The 22433-nt window shown below is 62.1% G+C and overlaps 1 protein-coding gene across 4 annotated transcripts in view; it reads left to right on the top strand.

The window, feature by feature from the left end:
* The window catches only part of INPP5A (inositol polyphosphate-5-phosphatase A), a 179405-nt gene that overhangs the window by 128582 nt on the left and 28390 nt on the right, over positions 1–22433 (top strand). For all 4 annotated transcript variants that reach the window (XM_067708973.1, XM_067708974.1, XM_067708972.1 and 1 more), the window contains 3 exons: positions 2360–2412; positions 3844–3963; positions 14289–14373. In XM_067708973.1, coding sequence (XP_067565074.1) covers positions 2360–2412; positions 3844–3963; positions 14289–14373 — 258 coding nt within the window. The remainder of the gene's footprint in view (positions 1–2359; positions 2413–3843; positions 3964–14288; positions 14374–22433) is intronic.

Raw genomic sequence — 22433 nt, 5'->3', positions numbered from 1 at the left:
GGTTGTTTCCATGCATCACAGGGACTGTTCCAAGCTCTTATGAAAGATGAATTAATTGCACTAATGCTCTGAAGCGGGCCTTTCACGGGGAGGCTGGGTGGTGATAACCTTCCCGCAGCCTCCCTTTTCTCACCGTGATTTATGCCGTCTTTTAGTAGATGAAGCCGCCTGTATTCGCCATCCATCTGCTGGTAAAGGCATCCTATTAACAGGGCATCTGAGCAGAGACTTAATATTGTCAGGTGAATGATGTGGCGGCCCCCCCACCGCCCCCGCCCAGACCCGGGCGTGACATGGTTCCCACTCCAGTGTGAGAGCCTCTCTGAGAACTGGGGTGGACACCCCGGGGCACCCCAGCCACTGCCGTCCCGTCTGCCGTCGCCTGGAGCCTTGGGTGGCTTGAGAAGGTGGCCGATGACCAGTGAGCCTGGGAGCGTGCACGGGGCTGGGAAGAGGCAGAGGAGGCCCAGCCCCGCCCGCTTGCACCCCGCCTCCGTTTGCTATGAGCACCTGCATCCGGAAGCTTCTGTGCTGGAGGCCCCAGCCTCCCTACATGTGTGCTGACCACAGGCTGCCCTGCCGGCTGCTCCCAGGGAACCGGCCCAGACCCTGGTCCTGCTTCCGGAGGCTCGCCCTGAGCCCAGGAGTCAGGCCGCCCTGTGCTGCAGCTCCTGGTTTCCGAATGTGCACGAGGGCACCAGGGTGGCGGCGCCTGCTTCCCACTCTCTGCAGGACGTGGCTGCAGACGGAAGACAAGTCGCTGGTTCTCCCGGAGAGGCTGAGGGGGGGCGGGGCGCCCTCGACAGCCGGTGTGCGTGGCGACCCCCTCCCACTCCCGCTGCGGCAGTGGGAGAAGGCGACAGACCTTCTGGTGGATTTGACCGGGCCCACGTCCAGCCTGGCTCCCCTGCGGCCTGCCCCAGCGGGTGACCACTTGCCATGTGACCTTGGGTGCGATTCTCAACCTCGAGGGCTCCTGGGTCCTGCGCTGAACAGCGGGCTGGATTCTGAACCGGACGTGGTCAGAGAGAGGATCAGCAAATCAGCGGTCCGATTGAGGACGCGTCAGGAACTCAAGGCCGTGGTGACCTTGTGAGAGCAGTCTGGGCAAGGGGTGGGGTGAGGAGCCCACGGGGCGCCGAACGAACGGAGCAGAAGCGAGAGGAGCCCCTCGTGACGGCTGGCTGTCGGGGGAGTAGAAGCAAATGGGGCGGTGGCTAGGGAGGCGCGTGGAGAGCGCTTCAGCCGCCGAACTGTCTGCTCGAAGTAAAGAAATGTGTGGCTGGCCTGGCCCCACCTCCCTGGACACGGCCGTCAGGAGGCCGTGCTTTTCGCCGCGTCGGTCTCTGGGTCCCACGCGGCTACCATCTCCGGGACCACGCGGTCTCCGCCCTCTGCCCCCGCCTGTCCCCACGGCACAGCCCCACGTGCCCCCCGCCCGAGGACCAGCCCCTGTGCTCCGTGGACGCTTGACACGCTGCCCTGGCACGTGGGCGGAGGGTCCCGGAGAAGACAGACGTTCCCTCCAGCACCCTAAAGTTTGCCACCAGGGATTCAGGAAGGTCCCCAGTGCCTCCCGCAGACTTGCAAGGGGTGCCGGGCGGAGCCCCACTCCCAAAACTGCTCAGGCCGTGAAGCTACCCTGTGCTGTGTGGCCATTTAAGTGAAAGTTGATTATGACACTGTCACACGCGGCCCCCAACACGGAACGTCCTTCGTCACAGAGCGGCTGCTGGGCAGCCCGGCTGCATCCCACCCTCCTCCCCTCCCAGCGTGAGCACGAGGGGACGTGGCCGCTGACGCTGGGCGGGGCAGGTGCCGCCCCAGCTGCGGGACAGCAGGACGGGTGGCGGCTCAGCGAGGCTTCTCCCAGCTTCTCCAGCAGAAGTTCCTTTCTTTGAGGTGGGGTTGGTGGAGCAGAAGTAAAGATGGGGTTTCTGTGTCTGTCTGCCTCCCGGGGTCCCACACGGCTCTCTCGCGGCGATGACACCGCAGGCCCCGAGCCCGCTAGTGGCGGCCTCTCCACACCGACCGCGCAGCTTCCTTCCGGCTCAGACGCGTCCTGTCACCCGCCAGGCCCGCCAGCTGCGTAGGAGGTCTTGCTGGCGCCGCCGCTCGGGGCCCCCTGAACTTGGCGAAGGGCGTCCTCCTGTCCGCTGGGGCCCCCCATGGCCTGGCCGACTGAGCCCCTGCAGCTGGTCTGGGAGATGGTGGTGGTCGTGCCTCGTGGTCCCGTCCCTGCCCACAGCCAGTGCGGAGCCCGTGTGGTCCCACTTTTCTCGGCGCCCCGACTGCCTGTGAGCCAGGCGTGCCCTCCTCCCCCCTCACTGCTGACAAGTGTGACCTGTTTGTTTTTCAGTGCAAGTGGTCGAGGAAAGGCTTCATCCGGACGAGGTGGTGCCTTGCGGACTGGTACGTCCACCGTGGTCCCCTGCGTCCCAGGACGCCCCCCTTCAGCACTGCGGGGGCACTTCCGTCAAAGGCTGCCCGACCCGACCCGACCCTCTACTCTTTGACCCTTTTTGTTCTGGCGACTCTGTGTGACACAGAGCGTGGTTGCCGGGCACATGACTGTGGTGTCCCAGCACTCACTCCCACCCGCCCCCCCATCCCGTGGGTGCCCTGGCAGCCCCTCCCCATGGTGGTCCCCCTGCTGCTGCGTCCAGCAGCGGGTCCTGCTTCCCTGACGTGCGCTCGGCCACCTGGGGTCGGGCCCGGGGGACTGAGGCCACGGTCTGCACTGTGAGGTCCTGGGGTTGGGGTGTCTCCCTGGGGAGAGGCCCGACCTGCCGCTAGCTGACCGCTTGTTCAGGCCACGGCTGCAGCCCATCCTCAGGAGCTGCACTCCCGTCAGGTGCCAGCGTCAGCCAGTGACCGCGGCCCCCCTGCTATTTCCACGCGGGCCCCTCCTTAGGGCCACGCACGTCAGGGCGTTTCCTGAGGCCAGGGTCCCAGAGCGTGAGAGGGAGCTGAGACAGCCGCAGCCTTCCTGACCTGACCCCCCAACTCCTGCCCTTGTTCTCAGTCCCACGGGCCCCCCCGGTGCAGCGTGGGAGGGGCACGGGGTGGCCGCCTGGGGTCAGTGGGTCCTCATGAGGCCGTAGGAGAGAATTCGAGCTCTTTATCCGGCCCAGGACAGGGCTGTCAGGTCAGCGCACGTGTCTCACTGGATCGTGGGGCCCAGTGGTCCCAGCTCTGCGGATGGCCCCCACCTCTCTGTGCGGCAGACAGGCTGCAGCGATGCCCCAGGGCTCCCTGGGCACGAGAGGCTGACAGGCCAAACCTGCCTCGCCACGTCCCTGCAGAAGCCCAGGCGACGCTGGGCTGCTGGGGTTTCCCCAAGGGTTTTCCAAGGGCTGTGAGCTTGGGGCTTCTTCTGGGGAGTGAAATGAATCCCTTAGTGACCCCTATGGCACGGGGACCCCATGGTGAGCACTGAGCGGCACAGGGGGCTTCGGGCTGTAGCACCAGCTGCCCGTGGAGGGAGCTAAGGCCTGGGGAGGGGCCTTGTCCCCCCTCCCCCCTCCCGTCGCCCCTTCCCCGGCCTCCCTCCCGCTCCCCCCGCCCCCCGTTCTGAGGAAAGTTCCTGGGATCCTGTGTAGGTCCCTTTCTTCAGAGAAACAGCTCCCTTTTCCGTTGGCCGAGTACCCGTGTCCGTGTGGGGACTTCACTGTGTGAGGACTCCAGGTCTTGTGTGTCCTCTGACCACACCTCGGGGGAGGACACGCCCGGGCAGCGTGGGTGCACCTGCCTTGAGGAGCCAGGTGGGGCGGCATGGGGGGCCGGCCCAGGCAGCCGGGCAGCTCCAGCCCTCCTCCAAGCTTCCTGTCTCTGTCCCCGCAGTGCCTTCGACTTGGTGAACATCCATCTTTTCCACGATGCTTCCAACCTGGTTGCCTGGGAGACCAGCCCTTCTGTGTACTCGGGGATCCGGCACAAGGCCCTGGGCTACGTGCTCGACAGGTGGGTACTGAGGGGGGCCTCCCCCCGCCCACCTCTGGGGAGGAGCGCGCCTTGCTCTTTAAGCCATTTTTCGTATTTACCCAAAATACGGAACTTGCCAGTGTCGACCCAGGGCTAATGCACAAAGCCCGACCCCTGCCCCAAGGCTCCCGTTATCCTGTCCAGACGTGCTGGACAGTGGGTGTCCTCACTTTCTTTTCCGTCTTGGGGGGAAGATGAGCCATGGCAGACGGAGGTCTCCTTTGGCCTGGGGTCCCGCTGGCCGCGGGCTGAGTCTTCCCAGACTCTGGCCCCCCACCGGGCTCCGGCTATAGGCCCCTTGGAGTGGCTGGCCGGGCGGGTCTGCCCTGCCCGGCGGAGCGCCGCCTCCCGCACCGCTCTGCCCCAGCTTCCCGGCCCGGCTGCGGGCCCCTGGCCAGAGGGGAGGCAGCCTCAGTGGTCGTCAGAGTGCGCGAGTTCCTCCCATCACCTGCCCAGGCTCCCAGCACACCCCTCCTACCGCCCTGGCCCCCGTCACAGCTGGTTTTCAGGACCCTCCCCCCTGGGCCCTCTGAGGCCCTCCCTCTGTCTGCGATGGTCTCATGTGACCTCTCACGGGGTCGCCGCTGATGGGCTGTCATCTGGGAAAGAAAGGGAGCTCCTCACACCCAATTAACAGGCTGCGTTGGGCCCTGATTTGCCGGAGCGCGTCCAGCGGCCGAGTCCTCAGCTGGAGTCCTCTCCCACCAGCGCCCGTGCCCTAAGTGGGGCCTTTGGTCCTCTTGGGCTTGGGGCGGGGTCTCAGATCTCCCCAGGACCTCACCAGCCTGCCCAGACCATGAGTTGTGCCTGTTCCTTCTGTGAGCGTGCTCGGCCGAGACGCTCCCTGGACGGAGCCGGAAGGCCAGGAGCCTGTCCTCGTGCCACCAGTCAGCAGGACGAGACAGTGGCCGCCAGTTCGCCTCCGGGCTGCCGGAGATCAGGCCCCTTGCCCCATCCGAGGCCCCCACGTGGGGGACACGGGGATCTGCTTGCCCTCACCCTGTCTGCAGCCAGGCGCCAGCATCGCCCAGTCTGTGCTGAGGCCCCGGGCTGTCCGCCCTCGCGGCACCGGCCTGACGCGCACGGTGCCTTGGTCCGGGAGGAGGCCCAGGGGCGCGTGTGGTCACATCAGACTTGGGAGCGGCCCTCCTGGGAGGGCTCATCTCGCAGCGGCCAGACCGGCCTCCCAGGGCTGCTCGGCTGGGGCGCGGCTGGGGCCCTGCGGTCCCTGGGCCCTCTCTGGGGCCTCCTTTGGGGCCGGAGCCGGCTGGATGGGGAATGAGCTGGGCTTGGCGGCTGTGGTCAGGTCGTCAGACGGATGGCCTGAGGATGTGTCACTGCCCCAGACCGCCTGTGCTTTGCGGCCCCCGGGAAAGCGGCCTCTGGGTTTCGGGCCCTTCCCCAGCTCTGCGTTCCCATGAAGGGCTTCTGTGGGGCGCTCAGCCAGCCGCATCCGGACCTCCGCCGCGCGGGGCCGGGCCGCCCGCACAAAGGGCCGCTCTGTCGGCGGTGAATGACGGGCCGCCCTTTCATCGGGGATGCTAACCTTTTGGCAGCCACCAGCAGACCGCATTCTCTCTGCCGATTGGGAGGACAATGCCATGCTGGCCCTTTGAATGGACGCTGCCACCAACAGTTTCCCATTCAGGGCGTTGGGAACCTCTGGGAACATTGTCTGCGGCCGGCGTGGACGCAGGGAAACAGTGCGGGGTCCGAGGGGAGCCCGCCTTCCCGGCTTAATCTCCCCGTAAAGCCTCGCAGGCTCGCGTTTCCATCCGAGCGAGGGTGTCAGGCCCGGGAAAGGTGGCACGTCAGCCCAGGTCCTGTCCCCACAAGGTGGTGGGGGGACCGCGGGTTAAAACCGAGAGGCACCCGGTGCTGTGTTTGCAGTTTTTTTGTGAATCCAAGATTATTCCAAAATAAAAATCTTACTTAAAACAAAACAAAAAACCCTGAGAGTCAAACTCTCGTCTGAAGTGTGTGAACTTTCAGAATTGTTTACGCTACGAGCAGCGCCCGCCATGAATGTCCCCTGCGGAGCACCACGCCTATGGCGCCCTTGCTGTGATGGGCTTAGTGGGAAGGATTCCCCTTGGAGACGTTGCAAAATAGGATTTCCAGTGTTAATAAAGGGCGGCCAGTGGGTTCGTCTGGGTTTTTATGGTAAATCATAACTGATGTTTTTGTGCAATAATTTTTTGCTTTAAATCTCTTGTTCTGGGACTTCCCTGGCGGTCCAGTGGTTAAGACTCTGTGCATCCAATGCAGGGGGTGTGGGTTTGACCCCTGGTCGGGGAACTAAGATCCCACGTGCCGCGAGTCGGGGCCAAAAAAAAAAAAAGAAAATTAAAAAAAACCCTCTCGCTCTGCAAGGTTAAAAGAAGACAAACCTCTAATTAGCAAAGGGCGTCAGGCTCAGAGACGCTGCAGTGGGCTGTGTTGGGGCCTCTGCGCGGGGCCTGGGGTCCTGTCTGCCTGGAGGGGTGGCTCGGACCCTCCTCGGGGCTCTGGGGGGCTGTGTGTGCCGCGTGCACCTTTGTACCCCCCGTGGGGACAGGTGGTCCCTCTCCAGGCGCACAGTCACGCTCTTGGGGAACGTTTAGGGCGTTAACTCGGCAGCAGAGACTGCAGCTCACACAGTCCTTCCTGGGCTCTCCCAAGCTTCGGCCGTGAAGTGAGATTTTTGTCCACAAGTGACAGGGCTCTTGTGTCTCCCTATGCAATGTGGCCGGGCCAGGTCCTCAGGAGCATTTTTACATCACAACTGTGAAATCCTGGCATAAAGCGCCCCTTTGTCCCCCAGCATCTCTTCACAAATACAGTCCATTGTCACAGCGCTGAAGTTAATTTGATCAACATTGGGACATTTAACTTTTATGTCCGGTCAAAAGAGTTGTTTCATGCTCATTTTGGGCTTTCAAAGAAAATGATTGCCAGAGAAATAATGCTGCCCGGGACAATTGGGAGCAATTAGTTTCCCAGGGCGCGGCGGTGTGATGCGGCTGCTCACAGCTCCCCTTTGTCGTCCTGCGGGCGGTCATCCGTCAGCTGTCAGCGCCTCAAAGACCCTCGTCTCAGGGTTTCTCTTAGGGCCGTTCCCAGAACTCGCCTCGCTGGTCAGCCAGCAGAAGAAAAGCCGCCGGTCTCCAGGCAAAGACAGGCTCTGTGCTAAGGATGCGGGGCATCGGGACGCCCCACGTGGCCGGTGGCCCCCACCTCCCCATTCAGGCGTCCCTCAGCCTGGAGGCCCAGGTGGCCACTGTCCCGTGTCTGTTTGGAGCCCAGCTCAGACGCAGGAGTCCCGGGCCCACCAGGCAGCGTCCTCGCCACCCCGGCTCCTCCCTAGCCGAGGGCTGGGCTCCTGCGTGCTCCTGGCGTCAGGCATCCAGCGAGGTGTGGAAGGCTACGATGACAGTCCTGCGCCCTCCACTCGGCAGTGTCAGGTTTACGTTTTTCCGTGCTTGTCCTTCTGTCCAGAAGTGAAACGAGGGTGCCGTCGATGCCCCTGTGTTCTCTGTCCTGAACCCTCGTCGTACCCGCCCCCCCACTCTGCCCCCCCGCCGTCTTGATCCAGTGCCTGTCTTTCCTGGACCCCGTGCACATCCCTGGACCGCTTGTGTGTGTTAACATGTGTGCAGTATTGTATATGTTTTTATTGCACGTTTGCATCCTCTGTTGTTTTGGGGGAGGCAGGCTTCCGTGAGCCCCTTACATGATATCCTGGAGTGTCACGTGAACGGCAGCACGGGCACCTCCCTCTGTGGCTTGTATCGTGCGTTTGTCACTCCCACCCTCCAGCTCCATGTCCCTCGTGGCAGCTCCGTCCGTGCTCGTCCACCATCTTGCTGGCCTTCGTTTGCGGTGTTCTCGGGGCTTCGCTAGCATTCAGGACGTCTCGTCCTTCTCCGCCGGACGGTGGCCCCGCCAGCTGCGTGCTCACCCGGACTGGGGACCGCGGGGTGGTCTGCATCTCCCGAAAGCCGCTGACATTCAGCATTGTTTCCGACGTTCTTTGATATCAAAAGTCTTAAAGCCTCCCTCGGCTTTCTGAGCTTCCAGCTCTTGTTTTCTCTTCCGGGTACGTGGGGGAACTGAGTGGCCCCAGGAGGCTATGGGTCTTCTCTGCTTCTCTGGCTTGTGGTGGCATCTGAGCAGAAAAGGCGTATTTAATATTATGATGCTATTTAAAGAACGAATGAGAGAACTGCTGACGGGAAGCTCAGCCTGATGCCTGCAGGAGGTCTCCACCCACAGCCCTGCCCTGGAGACCGTTGTCATCAAAGGGAGCACGGCCATGCAGAGGGTGGCAAACAGCGATTTGATTGAGAAGTGCCGGCCATGGTGGGGCCTGAACCCCTCCTGTCCCCCCGACAGAGGCAGCCTCGTGGGCTGGAGGACATCTCGGTGCACAGACAGGAAACTCAGGCCCAGGCTGGAGCCGGACCAACCGTGCAGATTACTGGAGAGCCCGCGGCCACGATGCACTTCGTTGCCCTCAGCTCTGGAGGCCACGGGTCTGGGGTCAGGGCCCGGCGTGGTCGGGCTCTGGAGAGACCCCTTCCTGCTGGACGCCGCTGGCTGCCTTCTTGCTGTGTTCTCAGGTGGCAGAAGAAGCCCTGGTGCCTCTTCTTACAAGGACACCTGTCCCATCAGGTCAGGGCCCACCCTCATGGCCCCATTTGACCTGGATCATCTCCTGAGCGCTCCGTCTCCAGTACTGTCTCAAGGGGCTGGGCTTCCTCGTAAGACTGCAGGGACAGTCCAGCGCCCGCGGGGCCTCATGGCCTCATTCCAACAGCCGAGCTCCGGCCACCAGCCGGCTGAGACCAGAGGGGCATTTCAGAACCGGGCGCGGTCCCCGGAAGCTTACGGAAAAGAGTGGCTTCTGTAACCAGCCACCGCGGCTGCCCCGGCGCTCTCCATGTTCTGCTGCTCGAGGGTGTGGCCTTATTGTGCTGAGACTCCCCCTGGTCCACCCCATGCAAGTGGCTGAGGGTTCGTGTGTCACCCGTGCTGGGGAGCCCTGGGCCCAGCCCCAGGGTGCCTGCTGCTGCAGGAGGCATGGGTGACCTCACAGGTCACTGGGGCGCCAGGCCTGGGTAGACGCCGGGCTGGAGGAGCGCACGCGTCGCTGGAACTCGGCTCAGGCTCCATCCCTCAGATGTGTCCTTCCTGCCTTCACACGGTATCCTCCTCCTCTGTCTCTGCCTCAGGGGCGTCTGGGACAACCCACCTCCCCACAGGCTCCCTCGTGCCTGCAGCTGTCATAGTAGGGGACTCCCCCAGGGCTGCCAGCCCCACCGGCCCAAGCCCGAGGCCAGCACGCGGGGCAGAGTGAAGCGTGCAGTCCTGAGAATAGCTTCCAGGAAGGTCGGTCTGTAGAAGGCAGCTTAGATGCACGTGTGATAAACCCTTCAATCCGATGCTTTAAGACTAAGGGAAACTCCAAAGACCCTGAAATCAGCGGCCAGTCGTAGGAACCTCCTGCCGTCCGTGCTTTGCTATTTCAACTTGTTTGACCTGAGCACATGGCCTCTCCCAGATCTGAGACGAAACCTGAGGTCAGTTTCCACCACGTTCAGAGGCTAAAAATAACAAAGGAAGGACCCTGGAGTGCAGCCTGGTGGGCAGGCCCGACGGCCCCTCGTCTGCCCCTCTGCCTGGCGTCCTGTCCAAGGCCCGAGCCGCCCCCAGTAGAAACGTGTGACCTCAGGTATTCGGTCTGTGGCCCCTTCAGGGCTGTCGCCTCTGCCCTCGGGCTCTTCAAGCCGCGAGGCGTCCTCGGCCCCTTCCTTCCGCACAGGCAGCCTGAGCGGGTGGGGACCCTTCGGCACAGCAAGGTTCCTCGCGTCGTGAAATCGCCCGTCAAGACAGAAAGAGGCTCCGTTCTCAGGGCCTGAAGCACTGATTTCCATGGCTCTTCGTGTAGTTCTCTTTCTGAATTAGGCACAGGGTATTGACGTGGACCTACTTTTTAATCATAATAGCTACTGACAAGGTAATTAATTTTAAAACAACGCTTCTTTCCTGCTGGCCCAAATGGCACTATGTTGAAATTAAAAGTGAGGGCTGCGGGCCGCGGTCTGGCACTCGGACGACTGCTTCCCCGTGACAGCCCTTCCATCTCGCCTCGGACGGCGATGTTATTAATGGGCTCAGGCCATTACATCAAAAGGAGCAGGGCACGGGAAGATGATAAAGTTTAGGGTTTTAATGATAGAATTACAAGACCCGAGACAAGCTGATGAAATCACGTCACCCGTCACCGCGGGCCACCCCGTCCGTCACCAGAAAGAGGCCGCGGGGGCCGGGTTCCAGGAAGGCCGCCAGATGCAGCATTCTCTCCCTCCGAACCCTCAGAGCTCTTTAAAGTTGATTTAGTCCCATATTAAATCTGAAATTCGTTATCTTTTAAAAAGGAAATTACCTCTAAACGGATTCTGCCATTTAATTAGCCAGATAGTCTTGCTTCCCCGGCACGGTGTCGGCCGTCTGCACTGCTTCCTGGTCCCTCGTTTCCCGCCCATCCGTCAGGGCGAGGACGGTCAGCCGGGGTCAGCCGGGCTCGTGCTTCACCCAAATCGTCTGACGCCCGCCCGCCTCCACATACCTCCCGGGAAACCGCCTGTGTGGGGACTGGGGCCCAGGCCTGGGCCGGACCTCCTGTGCGTCCCTCGTGGCCCCCTGGAGCAGGAGAGCTAGTGTGGCCGTGACCTCCAGCGCCCTCAGGCACCTTCCAAGGCTTCGACCCCAGGAAATGTGGAGCTCCAGCCTTTCCTGCCGCAGGGCTGGAGCCCGGCTTTCCAAGACAAGATTTAAGGCAAATGCTCTGGCTCGAGAAATAGTTCAGGATCGAGGGGCGCTGTGAGCGCTCTGGCCTCGCGTCTGAGCCGTGTCCCCGTCGCCTTGCTCAGGTGTCGCGTGTGACCCGACACCACGTTAAGCGTAAGAAGCCGCGAGAGAGCAGCCGGTTCGCCTGTGAACGCAGAGGTTTCTCCACTTGCCACACCGACTTTTCTCGAGGACATTGTGCCCTGGGCTTCTTAAGAAACAGAAACTGATACACCCTCAGGATAAGATGTGTAGGTTTAAAGTGGACATTTAAAGTGTTTCTGCCCAGGAAGCGTGACAGCTCGCCCTCCTTCCTTCAGCAAATCAAGTCGAAGCTTCAGTTTGGTTTAGTTTTTCTTAAAAAATAAATAAAAAGAACGAAAGAAAAGAGAAGTCCCCTTGAGTGGCCTGAGGTCCGAGTGGCGGTGGTGAGGAGGCGCCGTGCGACCGCTGAGCCCAGACCTCGTGGGGTCCCAGGCGCCGTGTCAGCTTGCTCCCCAGCCCCTTGCCCCGGGACACGCCAATGGGCACCCCCCAGGCTCCTGTCTGGAGGCAGCCTTGCTGGGCCGGGGGCGCAGGGGGAGGGGGCTGAGGCCGGGAGGTGCCCCCGAGGGCCTCCAGGCGGGCTGGGGCCGACGGGCCTCGGGGAGCTGCAGGGACTGGCGGTCCTTGCGCTGGGGCTGCACGGCTGCTGGGCGCAGAGCGGTGACGTGGGGCCCCAGAGCCGTGAGGCTGGAGGTGAGGGCGCAGCCCCCGTGCCCGCCCCCAGGCACAGGCCCTGGGGCCGCAGGCGTCTCTGGCCTCGGCGCACAGCCCGCAGTCACTTGGCTGCAGTGAAGCGTTCCCTGTGGGGGTTTCGTACAGAGCAGTGTGGCGGAGCCCCAGGGGTTGTGTCTCTCTCATCCACTCACTGGTCCTGGGAGGCGGGGCCGGGAGGGACATTGCTGCTTCTCCTTTCCTGGTGGGGCTTGTGCACTGGGTCCCCTTCCCAGGAGATGGGCGACCACGGAGTCCGTGCCCCGACGGGACACCCTGTCGGCCTTTCCAGGAACCTGTGCAGGTTCTCTGAGGTAGTTTCTTCTTCTAAAGTTTAAGGGCAGAAGAGATTAACTTTCTTCAAGATGGCTTGGATAGCCTCCTGCTGACAGACAGTCGATGGGGGTGGGTTCCTCCCCCTCCCCCGCAGGTGCCAGGCGGGTGGGACGGGGTGGGGTACACGGCCAGTCCTAGATGTACGGCAGCCCCGGGGCCGACCCACCGGCCTCCCTGTATTTTCATCCCTGAGCGATGTCTCCTCCACAGAAAGACTTAACTTTTTTTTTTTTTTTTTTTTGCTGTACACGGGCCTCTCACTGTTGTGGCCTCTCCCATTGCGGAGCACAGGCTCCGGACGCGCAGGCTCAGCGGCCATGGCTCACGGGCCCAGCCGCTCCGCGGCATGTGGGATCCTCCCGGACCGGGGCACAAACCCGTGTCCCCTGCATCGGCAGGCAGACTCTCATCCACTGCGCCACCAGGGAAGCCCAGAAAGACTTAACTTTTCACACAAGAAGTGACGTCACTTGTCATCTGCACCGTTAATGACAATCTGTTAAAATACGTCCTTTGTCTTCAAATTCGCATGTGTGAGAATCAATCCAACTAAACAGGAAAACAAGACTTTTTGTGGAATTTAGCTCCGTGATACAGCAATTAACATGCGAGAAAATATGAAAACAGCTGAGACAATTCCTAGAAGAACTTCAACAAGCAGGGCTTCCCCATGAGAAGTCCTATGATTTAAAAGCAACAGGAATAGATAAAAGATCTGCAGAAAAGGAGAGTCTCGAAAAGACCCATGTAATCCAGGGACTCCTGTTCTGCACAAACTCAAGGGGAAGAGGATTGAATGTTTAATAAAGGGTTTGGATCAGCCGACTGTTGGGAAAATCGATAAACTAAGACCCCTTCTTCACACGTAATTCCAGATGGATTAAAGTCTGCACTACAGACTCTGCCAGGAAGATGAGAGAAGGACTTGTCGGGAATCAGCCTTGGGGGGAGAAGGGCCAGCAGCTGGGGGGACGTGGGTGTGTTTCCTGCGTGAAAATTAAGGCTCGTGCGTGACAGGTACCGTGAGCACAGACAGCATCACCATCACACTTCACAGGGAAACTCTTGGAGTTGAAAAAGCAGGAGGCAAGGAACCAGAAAGGAAAGCAGGCCAGGCGCGAGCAGAAGCCACCAGCTTGCCGTCCCCGGGGGTGCGGACGGGACTGTCCCTCCAGCCCAGCGGCCACCGTCGTGAAACAGCGGTGATGTCATCGCTGTCAGTCACCTTTCCTTTCTCAGGCTAGTGCGTCAAGTTGGGAAGGCCGCTCCGGGGTTGGGGGCACGCCTGCTCCCTCTGCCCTGGGGGCCGGACGGGGCAGGGCCGGTGGCACCCAGGTGTCTCGGTGCCGGCCAGATATTTCTGAGTTGATCTGGGCGAGGGGTGCTCCCGGCTTTGCCCGCCTTTAATATTTATTTTCTCAGAGTCCATCGCAGCACGTGGGCCATGGGGGCGGCGCCCCACACTGTGCCCGTGGGCCCTGCTGCTCCGTCTCGGCGGGGGTGTCAGTGCAGCCACCAATGGGTGGTGGAACCGGGGACCTGGGTCACTGAACCTCCCTTCCCTTCTGCCCAGACCACACGTCTGCTCTGCGGGCTGTCTCGTTAGCCGTGGTTCGCATTCCGCTTTGAGTTGGAAGTGACCCGCACTTGCTTCCTTTGCCCTTGAGGCCAGTGCAGCCGGGACCCTGCTGCCACCAAGGGTGGGGAGGGGGTGGGGGAGTGAGTGAGCGGAGGATCGGGGTTGGGTGGTGTCCTGGCCTCTTACCGGGGAAGAGAGGTCTGTACGGGGCCCGGGTGGGGGTGACACTGACATATCACTGTCACGTTTGCCGTGTGTGCGTTTCTCAGCTGAAAAATCTCTATGAAATAAATTGTGATTGGTTTAAAATACGTGGAAAAAGTTTTTTGAGCCAGGCAATACTTAGCTTAAAAAAAAAGACATAGTCACTCTCACTTTGTAGCTTCCAAACATCCACGTGGGGATAAGCTACAACGCTGAGAATGAGGTCAGGTGTCCACCACCGATGGGAGGAACCGTCCACGGACCAGACGGAGGCGTCCTGGGCTCATGTGGGTTGCCCGCTCCTGGCTGCTCTCCTGTGTCTGGCGTGTGGCGTGGCCCTTTTCCTTCCCTGGTGCAGGCTGTCGTTGCACGCCAAACGTGGTTTTCACGGCCCCGGCCCAGCGGATGGGACTGCGCTGGCGCACACCCCAGTGCTGGCAAGCTGGGAGCCGTCTGGGGAACGCGTGTTGATCACGGTCACTGGGGTGCAAGCGTCCTTCAGCAGGAGGCGGTGGGAAATGCGTGCGGGGAGCCCGGGGAGAGGCCGGGCGTGGCGGGCGCCGTGCCTCAGTAACCCCCTCTGCTCCTCTCCTCCCAGAATCATCGACCAGCGATTCGAGAAAGCGTCCTACTTTGTCTTTGGCGATTTCAACTTCCGACTGGATTCCAAGTCCGTGGTGGAGGTAGGCCACGCCGGGAGCCTCACGCGTGTTCGGTCATGTTGGGAAGACAGCGGAAGCCCGTGATCCTCGACGGGCGCGTTCCCACTGTCCTGCTCACTGGTTCTATTTAAGGCAGAAACTCCTAATGGAGAACGTTTTACTGTCAAAAGGGGGCTGTTATGGGAGCCCCTCCGAGCGAGTAGTTGGGTAGTGGTCGGGTCACTCAGCACATGTGTGCTGAGCCTGGAGATTCCTCTGTTGACCGTCGGGAGAGGAAAGGGAGGAAGCTACCTGTGAGAAGGCAGCCCCTGGTCAGCTGTATGCGCCAGTTCCCCCCAGCTGTGGGAATCTCCAGGGTGCCCTCAGGCCCCTGGGTGACGCTCCCGCTGAGTAGCAGGCGCAGGTGGAACCTGGATGGGCACCAGCCGCGAGGCGACCGGGTCGGAAGGCCAGCTCGTCGGCCCCACCGGGTCCCGCCACGTGGCCTGGAGCGTGGTCTCCTCTGCGTGGGGCCGGCTTCTCCCAGAGGGTCTGCGGCCCTGAGCCCCGCTGCCGCACCTGCCCCACTCTCCCGGGGGTGCAGTGCTGATGGCAGGGACCCAGGCCGCAGCGAAGGGGGCCTGCCAGCCGCCCAAGGTGAGCGGGTCCCCCCAGACCCAGCTGCAGGAGGGAGACCACAGCGTGCAGGGTCCAGCCCAGGCCTGTCCAGAGCAGGGCACACACAAGCGTGTGCCTGCAGTGATGGTGGAAACAGCAGGGGGAGACCCCGGGGGTCCCCTCTTGTCATCTTCCTTTGGCGTCTCAGGTACAAGTAATCCTCCCTTCTCGGCAGAAGATTCTGTCTTAAAACTGAGCAGTGAGAGGCGCCTGAGTGTGGGGAGGGGGCTTTCGACCACTCGGAGTGTTTTCAAATAGACAAATGAATTCCACTGAGGACCATAAAATCCTGCGTTTGGTTCTGCTGCCTTTTCCCCTCCTCATTTTGAGTTTGGCTCAATCAGCAACCTGGATCCAAGGTCCCATGGGTTCCGTGCCTTTGAGCCATGGGTGCGATGCCCGCCTGTTGAAATCCGCCAGTGCACGTGTGATGCTGTGAGGGGCGTGGGGAGCCCAGCCCAGTGCCCGCAGGCCAGGCGCCCTCGCCAACAGTGCCTCCTCTGGTATTCTAGCCGCGCTGGTTTTGCTGGGTTGAGCCCCCGAGCGCAGGTCAGTTCCGGCTGGTACTTGGGCCCAGTGAGCCTGCTGTGCTGGAACGGCCTCTCTGCTCGCCCGAGGGCCCCGTCTAAGGGCAGCGGCTCTGGACGCGGGCGGAATTGTCACGGGACGTGTGGCGCAGGCGGGGCTCCGGTTTCCATGGGGGGCGCCGAGGCTCCTGCAGAGTCGTGATTTCCTTTTCTTACTGAGTGGGAAGCGGGAGGACACGGCCCTGGGCGTGAGCGGGCGTGAGGGGGCGTGAGCGGGCGTGAGGGGGCGTGAGGGGGCGTGAGCGGAGCTGGGCCGTGACACGTGTGGCTGCCGCTGATCCTGTGACCCCCTCCCCTTCCCCAGGCTTCTCTGCCCGGCGCCCTTTCTCCTGACCCTTCACCTTCAGACCTTGGCTTCACCCCAGGGACCTGTCCCATCCCCTAGAGGAAGGACTCCTGCCACACGGTGACCGCACAGGTGGCCGGTGCTGGCCGGCGTCCTGATGGACCCTGGACTCGGCCAGGGAGGCGCTGCCCGCGGCTGGGCGGCTCCATCCTTCTGTGTTTCCTCCCAGAGGTGGCAGCCCGGCCCCATATCATCAGGATGTCGGGGCTGGTGGTACAGGACCCACGGCCACACGTCCTTGACCGTGAGTGAGAGGGGGCAGAGCCTGAGCAGGGACATAGGCGCTCACTTCCTGGTCAGTAACAGCCCGAGGTCGTCCCCTGAGCAGCAGCGCTTTGAGGGCCAGACGCAGAGGAGGGAGAGGGCTCGCCCCCGCGTACCGAGGGGCTGCCTGGTCTGTGGATCCACAGGGAGACCCCCGATGGGCGCATTGTTCTGAAGGCCACCCGGGGGCCCCAAGCGTCTCCAAGGACCAACAGCCTGAAGGTTCCAGGCCAAAAGCCTCGATATTTGGTGGACTGCCCAGGTTTTAATAAGTTCCTCTTCCTTCAGGAAAGTACAGGGGATCTTCGTTCTTGAGCGCTTTTCCAACTAATTAACTGACTTAGATAAGGAACTACAGGAAATGCTGTTTTTTGTAGGCAGTTCTCACAAACAGCTGATTTTTCAGGGAAGCGGAACTATGTGCACAAGCTTCCCCTCCTGGGCCCCTGCGGACCCCACCTTGGCCTCCCCGGCCCTCGGCTTCCCTTGGCCTGGCCGCCCCTGGACCTGCCCCCGGCCTTGGTGTCCCGCTGTCCGGGCAGCTGGTGAGCACACCTGGGAAGGGGTGGGGCACGGAGTGTCTGCCGCTTCCCTGTGTGGGCGGCTGTGTGTGAGGTCAGGTGCAGGGCAGCAGTCCTGCTGCTGGTAAGAGTCACAGGCGTTACGCATCTGTGTGGCCCCTCCCCCAGGAGGTCACTTCCTAAACAGTCAGTCATCTGTCTGCTCTAGGCATTTCCGTGTGCCTTCACCGCAAGCCCCTCGGACTGTGCTGGGGACCCCATGTCAGCAGTCCTGAGAGGTCAGAGGGACCCACGGCAGGGACGGGTCCTGGGCACACAAGGGCACACGAGGGCTGACCCAGGGGGGCAGGAAGCAGAGGCCCTCCGCCCCGCCAGCCCCGCCCACCCCACCCCGCGCGGGAGAGTGGGTTCTGGTGAGGGGGCGTGGCGAGGGCGGTCTCGGGCCCGAGGAGGTCCCACTGCACCCCAAGGGGACGTGGTCGTTCTGAGCAGCAGCTCTTCCCAGCGGGCCTGCTGGTAGGCGTTGGGCTTGGCGGGGCGGGACGGCTCCAGGAGACCCCGTCCTCCGGGCACACGGAGTCTCCCTCGCGGAACCGGCGGCTTCACCCCGGGCTCCGTTCAGTCTCCTCGCAGCCTCTTCTGGGAGCCGCCCGGAGTGTGGCAGCGCATCTAAGTGGACCTGAATGCCACCAGGACACCCCGCACCCCCAAGCTCTGGGCTTGCCCACGACAGCTCGCTGGACGCTGCCCCTGCCCCGCTGCTGCCAGGGAGTGTTTGCTCTGGCTGTGCACCCGCACACGTGAGAAAAGCGCTCCGTTGTCCAGGGCTGTGAAATTGGCACTTTCAAAGGAGGGAGGAATCAGTGGTGTTTAATTGAATTATTTGCTCGATGAATAACCAGATGTGTCTAAGATTCGTGCATTAATTTTTGGAGGGTTTTCTCGTGCACGTGGTTCTTTACACCACGCGGTCCGTCTACCCTGTGGATAGATGGCTGTTCAGTTGGCGACAACGTACATCTCTGCACACAGTTTACTGCGCGAGTAAAGCAAGCCGATGGGAAATGATTTTTATTCCCAGCGCGTGGAGTATGATTTTTGGTATAGCGAGTTTTTAGGACCGTTTGGTCAAATGAAGACTTTAGCCCTAGGGGTTAAAGACCATCTTCTCACGCCTCATCAGCACAGTCATCAGCTGTTCACAAAGCATCCAGGCTGAGCAGGAAGCTGCCATGCAGTCCCGCGGCTGAGCGCCCTGGCGGCTGAGCGCCCTGGCGGAGAAGCAGGGACCCAACGGGGGAGTCGTAGGCGGATAGCGTAGCGCGTGACACCCGGACCCCACCCTTGCACCCGCGTGTCCCCTCTGGGTTGCCACGTCACCTTTGGCCCCAGACGTGTCCAGCTGATGAAGAAAATTGTAATGAACTTGGTATGTTCTGAAGTCCCCACGGAAGACACAGCTTGTGCCTGGTCGTGTTTCGTGTCCCCGGCCGGCGGCTGGGACACTGGTCTCAAGGCAGAAGTCTGAGGTCAGGGGGCTCCCTCCTGCCTCCTCGGCTCCGGTGGCCCAGGCGCCCCTGGGCTGTGGCCGCGTCATCACTGCCTCTGCTCCGGCCTCACGTGCCTCCTCCCTGCCTCACTGTCCTTGTGGGGACAGTCACTGCACTTGGGCCACCCTGAATCCAGGGTGAGCTCGGCTCGAGAACGTTGACCCGTCACATCTGCCAAGGCCCTGGTTGACAAAACAGTCGTGGGCTGAGGTCCTGGTGGACGTGAACTTGGGGACGCTCTGCAGCCCCCTTCCTGCCAGAGCCCCATTTCCTCTCCCACCGCTGGAGAGATCGATGCTAACTCAGAAAACATACTTGTGGGCAAAGCTAGATCTAAACGTTTAACTGAAAGCGACCAAGTTTCTTTTGCTGCAGATTAATTTCAGTGGCGCTCATTAAGCTACCTGTTTACGTCTTGAATTTTAAAACACCATGGAAGCACCTCTTGGAACATCACAGTCTGCTGGCCCGCATGGCTTTTTGAAAGGGTTTCTAACTGTAGAAGCAACTTACAGAAACTCTGTGGACACCAGAGGAGAGGTCTCCAAATTTTCCCGAAAGGTTGTTAGACCGAGTGGATGGCTTCTCGAGGCCTACCAGCCGTCCCAGCTCCCAGAATGTGCAGAGCAGCGTGAGGACGAGGCCGCCCGGGTGTTCCGTGGCTCCGGGACACCTCATCGGGGCTTTGCCTGTTACAGGAGAGCCGTGTATGGAGGTGAAGGTGGCCACTTCTTGGGACTTGCACAGCGGGGAGTCAGCGGGGCACATTTGGGGATGGGCCGCCTGGTGGACAAGGCCTGGCTGGGGCCACAGGGTCCTGCAGGTTCTCAGGCAGTGCTCGGGGGCATCACTGAGGGTGGCAGGCGGCCTCCAGGTGGGCACTGGGGCACCGGGAAGAGGGGGAGGGGGCTGGGATGCAGGCAGCTCATCCTCTGCCCCACCCCCTCCAAGGACTGTGCCCTTTCCTTCCAAACAACACGGCCCAGGAAAGAGCACCGGTCAGAGGCGCACCAAGGCTTGAGCCGGGGCCCAGGCCTCGAGCTGTCCCTTCCCTGGGTGAGCGGCTGCCCTCAGCGGTGACCCTGTAGAGACACCGCCGTTTCGTGCCTACAGACCGGGTCCTGGGGTGGGAGAGGCCATGCCGGCCCCGACCCGTATTCCTGGGGAGGCCAGTGTCCTCAGCTGGTGGGTCACCCCACAGACGGTTTCCAGATTGCCCAAGGTCAGCGCAGCACCCAAGGTGACCACGAGCGCCCCAGACAGCACTGCAGTCGTGCGGGTCAGAAGGTCCGAGGAGACGCAGGGATGGGGACGCGGGACCTCCGTCTGCCGGCGTCGTCTTGTCTGGAGGTGGCAGGTGACCCCCTTGAAGAGGGAAGTTGAGGTCATCCTTTGTGCCGGCTTGGCTGGGCTTTGGTGTTGGTTGCTGGTCCCCCACTAGAGTGGCAGGTACACCCTCCCCAGCCCTGGGCCCCTGAGATGCCCAGGGATGCCCTGCCTCTGGTGCTCACCCCGCCAAGCTCCTGGAAGCTCCCAGAGGGGAGTCAGGTCCTTCCGGAAACACGAGCATCCTGACCTGCAGGGAGAAAGAGGCTGCAGCGGGCAGGGGCTCCTGGAAGGACAAGTCGGCGAGGGGCTCCAGGGCAAGCTGGACACCCACCGGTCCTCTGCAGCAAGGGGTCTCGGGTATCTGGCTGGCACCAGCGTCGGAAAGAAGTGCTTTGTGCAAAGTGAACGGCTGCCCCTCCCACCCCCGGAATTAGAGCTTCGCGTTTCAGATGCAAATTAATACAAACATGCTTGCCTAGCAGAACTGAAAAGATGATCCTGCGATCAAACTTGGCACCTCTTAAGCCGTAATTAAAACAGACAAACTATAAACACCACGATCGTGTGCAGTCTAACGGGCTGTGCGTCCCGAACGAATTAATGATGCAGCCTCCCACTCAGCTCCTCCGGCGGGATTGCTCAGAGAGTATGTTTCATGCCTTGCGCAGTGGCAACTGGCAGCTGGGCGCTCAGCTGGCCAGTGACAAAGGGTGACAGCGGTGCCAGGCGCTCCCATCTCCGCGCGCCCCAGCCGCACCCACCTGCCGTCCGTCACCGCGGACAGCCGTGGTGATGGATGCGTTTTTGGAGGCTGGCGGCTGTTTTGAAAAACCGGTTGCCGGTTGCTGACAGGTACAGGTTCAGGTGCCAGCAGGGCCTGAGAGGACCCTGGCTTCTCGGAGGAAGCAGCCGTCCCTACGCTCATGTTCGCGGGGCAGGGACAGGGTGGGGGGGTGGGAGCCCAGGCGGTGCCCCAACAGCCGGGGTCGCAGCACTAACCGCGCCCGCCTTGGAAGAGGACCAGGGGCACCGCACAGCCCGCCCGCATCCCAGTGCGGCCAGGGAGATTCTGCAGGCTGCCCGGTGGCCTGAGCCCCTGCCCCGGACCACGGGCATTTCTGCCACCCAGCCTCCTGCCCTCTGGCTGCACGTGCGACCTGGCGAGGGTGGGTTCCCACTCAGCCAGGAGGGGGCATCGCACCTGGTCGTTACCTGTGCCGGCCCTTCGTAAGGCCCCGTGAACTGTCCCCAGCCTGTTTCTGCATTTTCTCACTTCTCTGATTCAAGTTATTCTTTGGAACTCAGGGAAGGCCTAGGAGGCTAAAGTTTTTCTGCAAACAGAGGCAGGCAGGGGACAGGGGCAGGGAGTCTGTCCCGGGGAGACAGAAGGAGGTGACAAGGGGTCCTGCTCTCCCCCCTGCCCCTTGTCCCCCACTGCCCGGCAGGTCTGAGCCCTGGTGTGTCTGTGGAAGGCTGGGGACGTTCTCAAGAGGCCAGACCAGGAGCGTGGCAGGTCCCCCGGCCGGATCCCCTGCGGGCAGGGAGACCCCCGAGCGGCAGTCCCGTCCTGCTGGACAGGAGCCTAGAAAGAGCCCGCGCTGCTTCCTTCTAGAAAACTCAGTCAAGCGCCCCTGCTTTGCGCAGCCGGCCGCGGGCGGGCGCTGTCGCCCCTCCGTCAGCGGGTTGGGAGCTGGCGGGGCGTCTCGGGGAGGAGATGAAAGGGTCTTTATGGTGGTTGTTTTCTCGTGAACAGCTGATGATACAGAACAAAAAGGACGAAGGCGCCTCTGACGCTGACACGGCCTCACAGCAGCGCCTCTCACGGACCCCGGCGCCGTCTGCGCCTTCAGGCACTCGGAGTCCATGTGCTCTCGGTCATCAAGGATGTCCCTCCTCCCGGGGGCTGGGGTTTGCCAGGAAAACCTCTGAAAAGCTGCACTTCTCCAGAAGGGTCTTCCTTGGGGAAGTCAGAGTAAACGGAATGGGGGTGTTCGGGGTCGCTCCCGCCCGATGCAGGACGACCTCCCCACGGTGCTTCCTGGTGAAAGCCCGACGCGGCCACCGCCCTGCTCAGCCTCAGGTCCTCGGCGCGCACCCAGCACGGTCCTTCTGTGTCAGGCAGGCCACTGGGACCCTGAAAACCGAGGAAGTTAGCGCTCTGCTGAGCTCCCCCGAGGGCAGGGTCCCTGCCAGGCCCCTCCTGCGGCCGAGGCAGCAGGGTGTGTGTTTCTTCATGGCTCTCGCGGGCGCCTGCTCTGGGCCCCACTTGGTGCAGCTGAGAGGCAAGACGCTGCCCAGTGGCCTCGTCTTAACTACACGAGCTCCCCGCCCCCCGACACCCAGGGACAGCCGTCACGGCCCGGCACCTGGCCGCAGACCTTCCCCCTAGAGCACGGTGACCTCCTGGACCTCAGGCCGGCCTGGCCACCACTGGAGGGGCCCTGGAGCTGAGCACAGGCCAGGCAAACCAGGGTTCTTGCTCTCCAGAAGGGTGTGTGTGTGTGTGTGTGTGTGTGTGTGTGTGTGTGTGCGCGTGCGCGCGCGCCGAGGGGCTGTGTGTGCGTGTGTGATAGGGAAGGAAGCTGAAGCTTAGGCTGGAGCTTGTTGGACCACATGTCCGTGCACTGGGAGGTGCTGTTCCTGTCGCAGGCTCAGTGGCCCCGGCTGTCCCCCGGGGGCTCCCACGGCAGCGTGTACCCTGAGGCCTGCTCACCCGGCCGCAGGCGGTGTGGGCGGCTCCGAGACGCATTTCTATCTGTCTGCCCAGCGCCTACTTTTCAGGCCGTGGCACGTGTCTGCCCCGAAGGGGATGGTCAGAGGGTTCGTG

This window comes from Pseudorca crassidens, chromosome 16 (genome assembly GCF_039906515.1).
Source record: "Pseudorca crassidens isolate mPseCra1 chromosome 16, mPseCra1.hap1, whole genome shotgun sequence".
In the NCBI taxonomy this organism is placed as follows: Eukaryota; Metazoa; Chordata; class Mammalia; order Artiodactyla; family Delphinidae; genus Pseudorca; species Pseudorca crassidens.
This window is presented reverse-complemented; position numbering and strand designations above follow the sequence as displayed.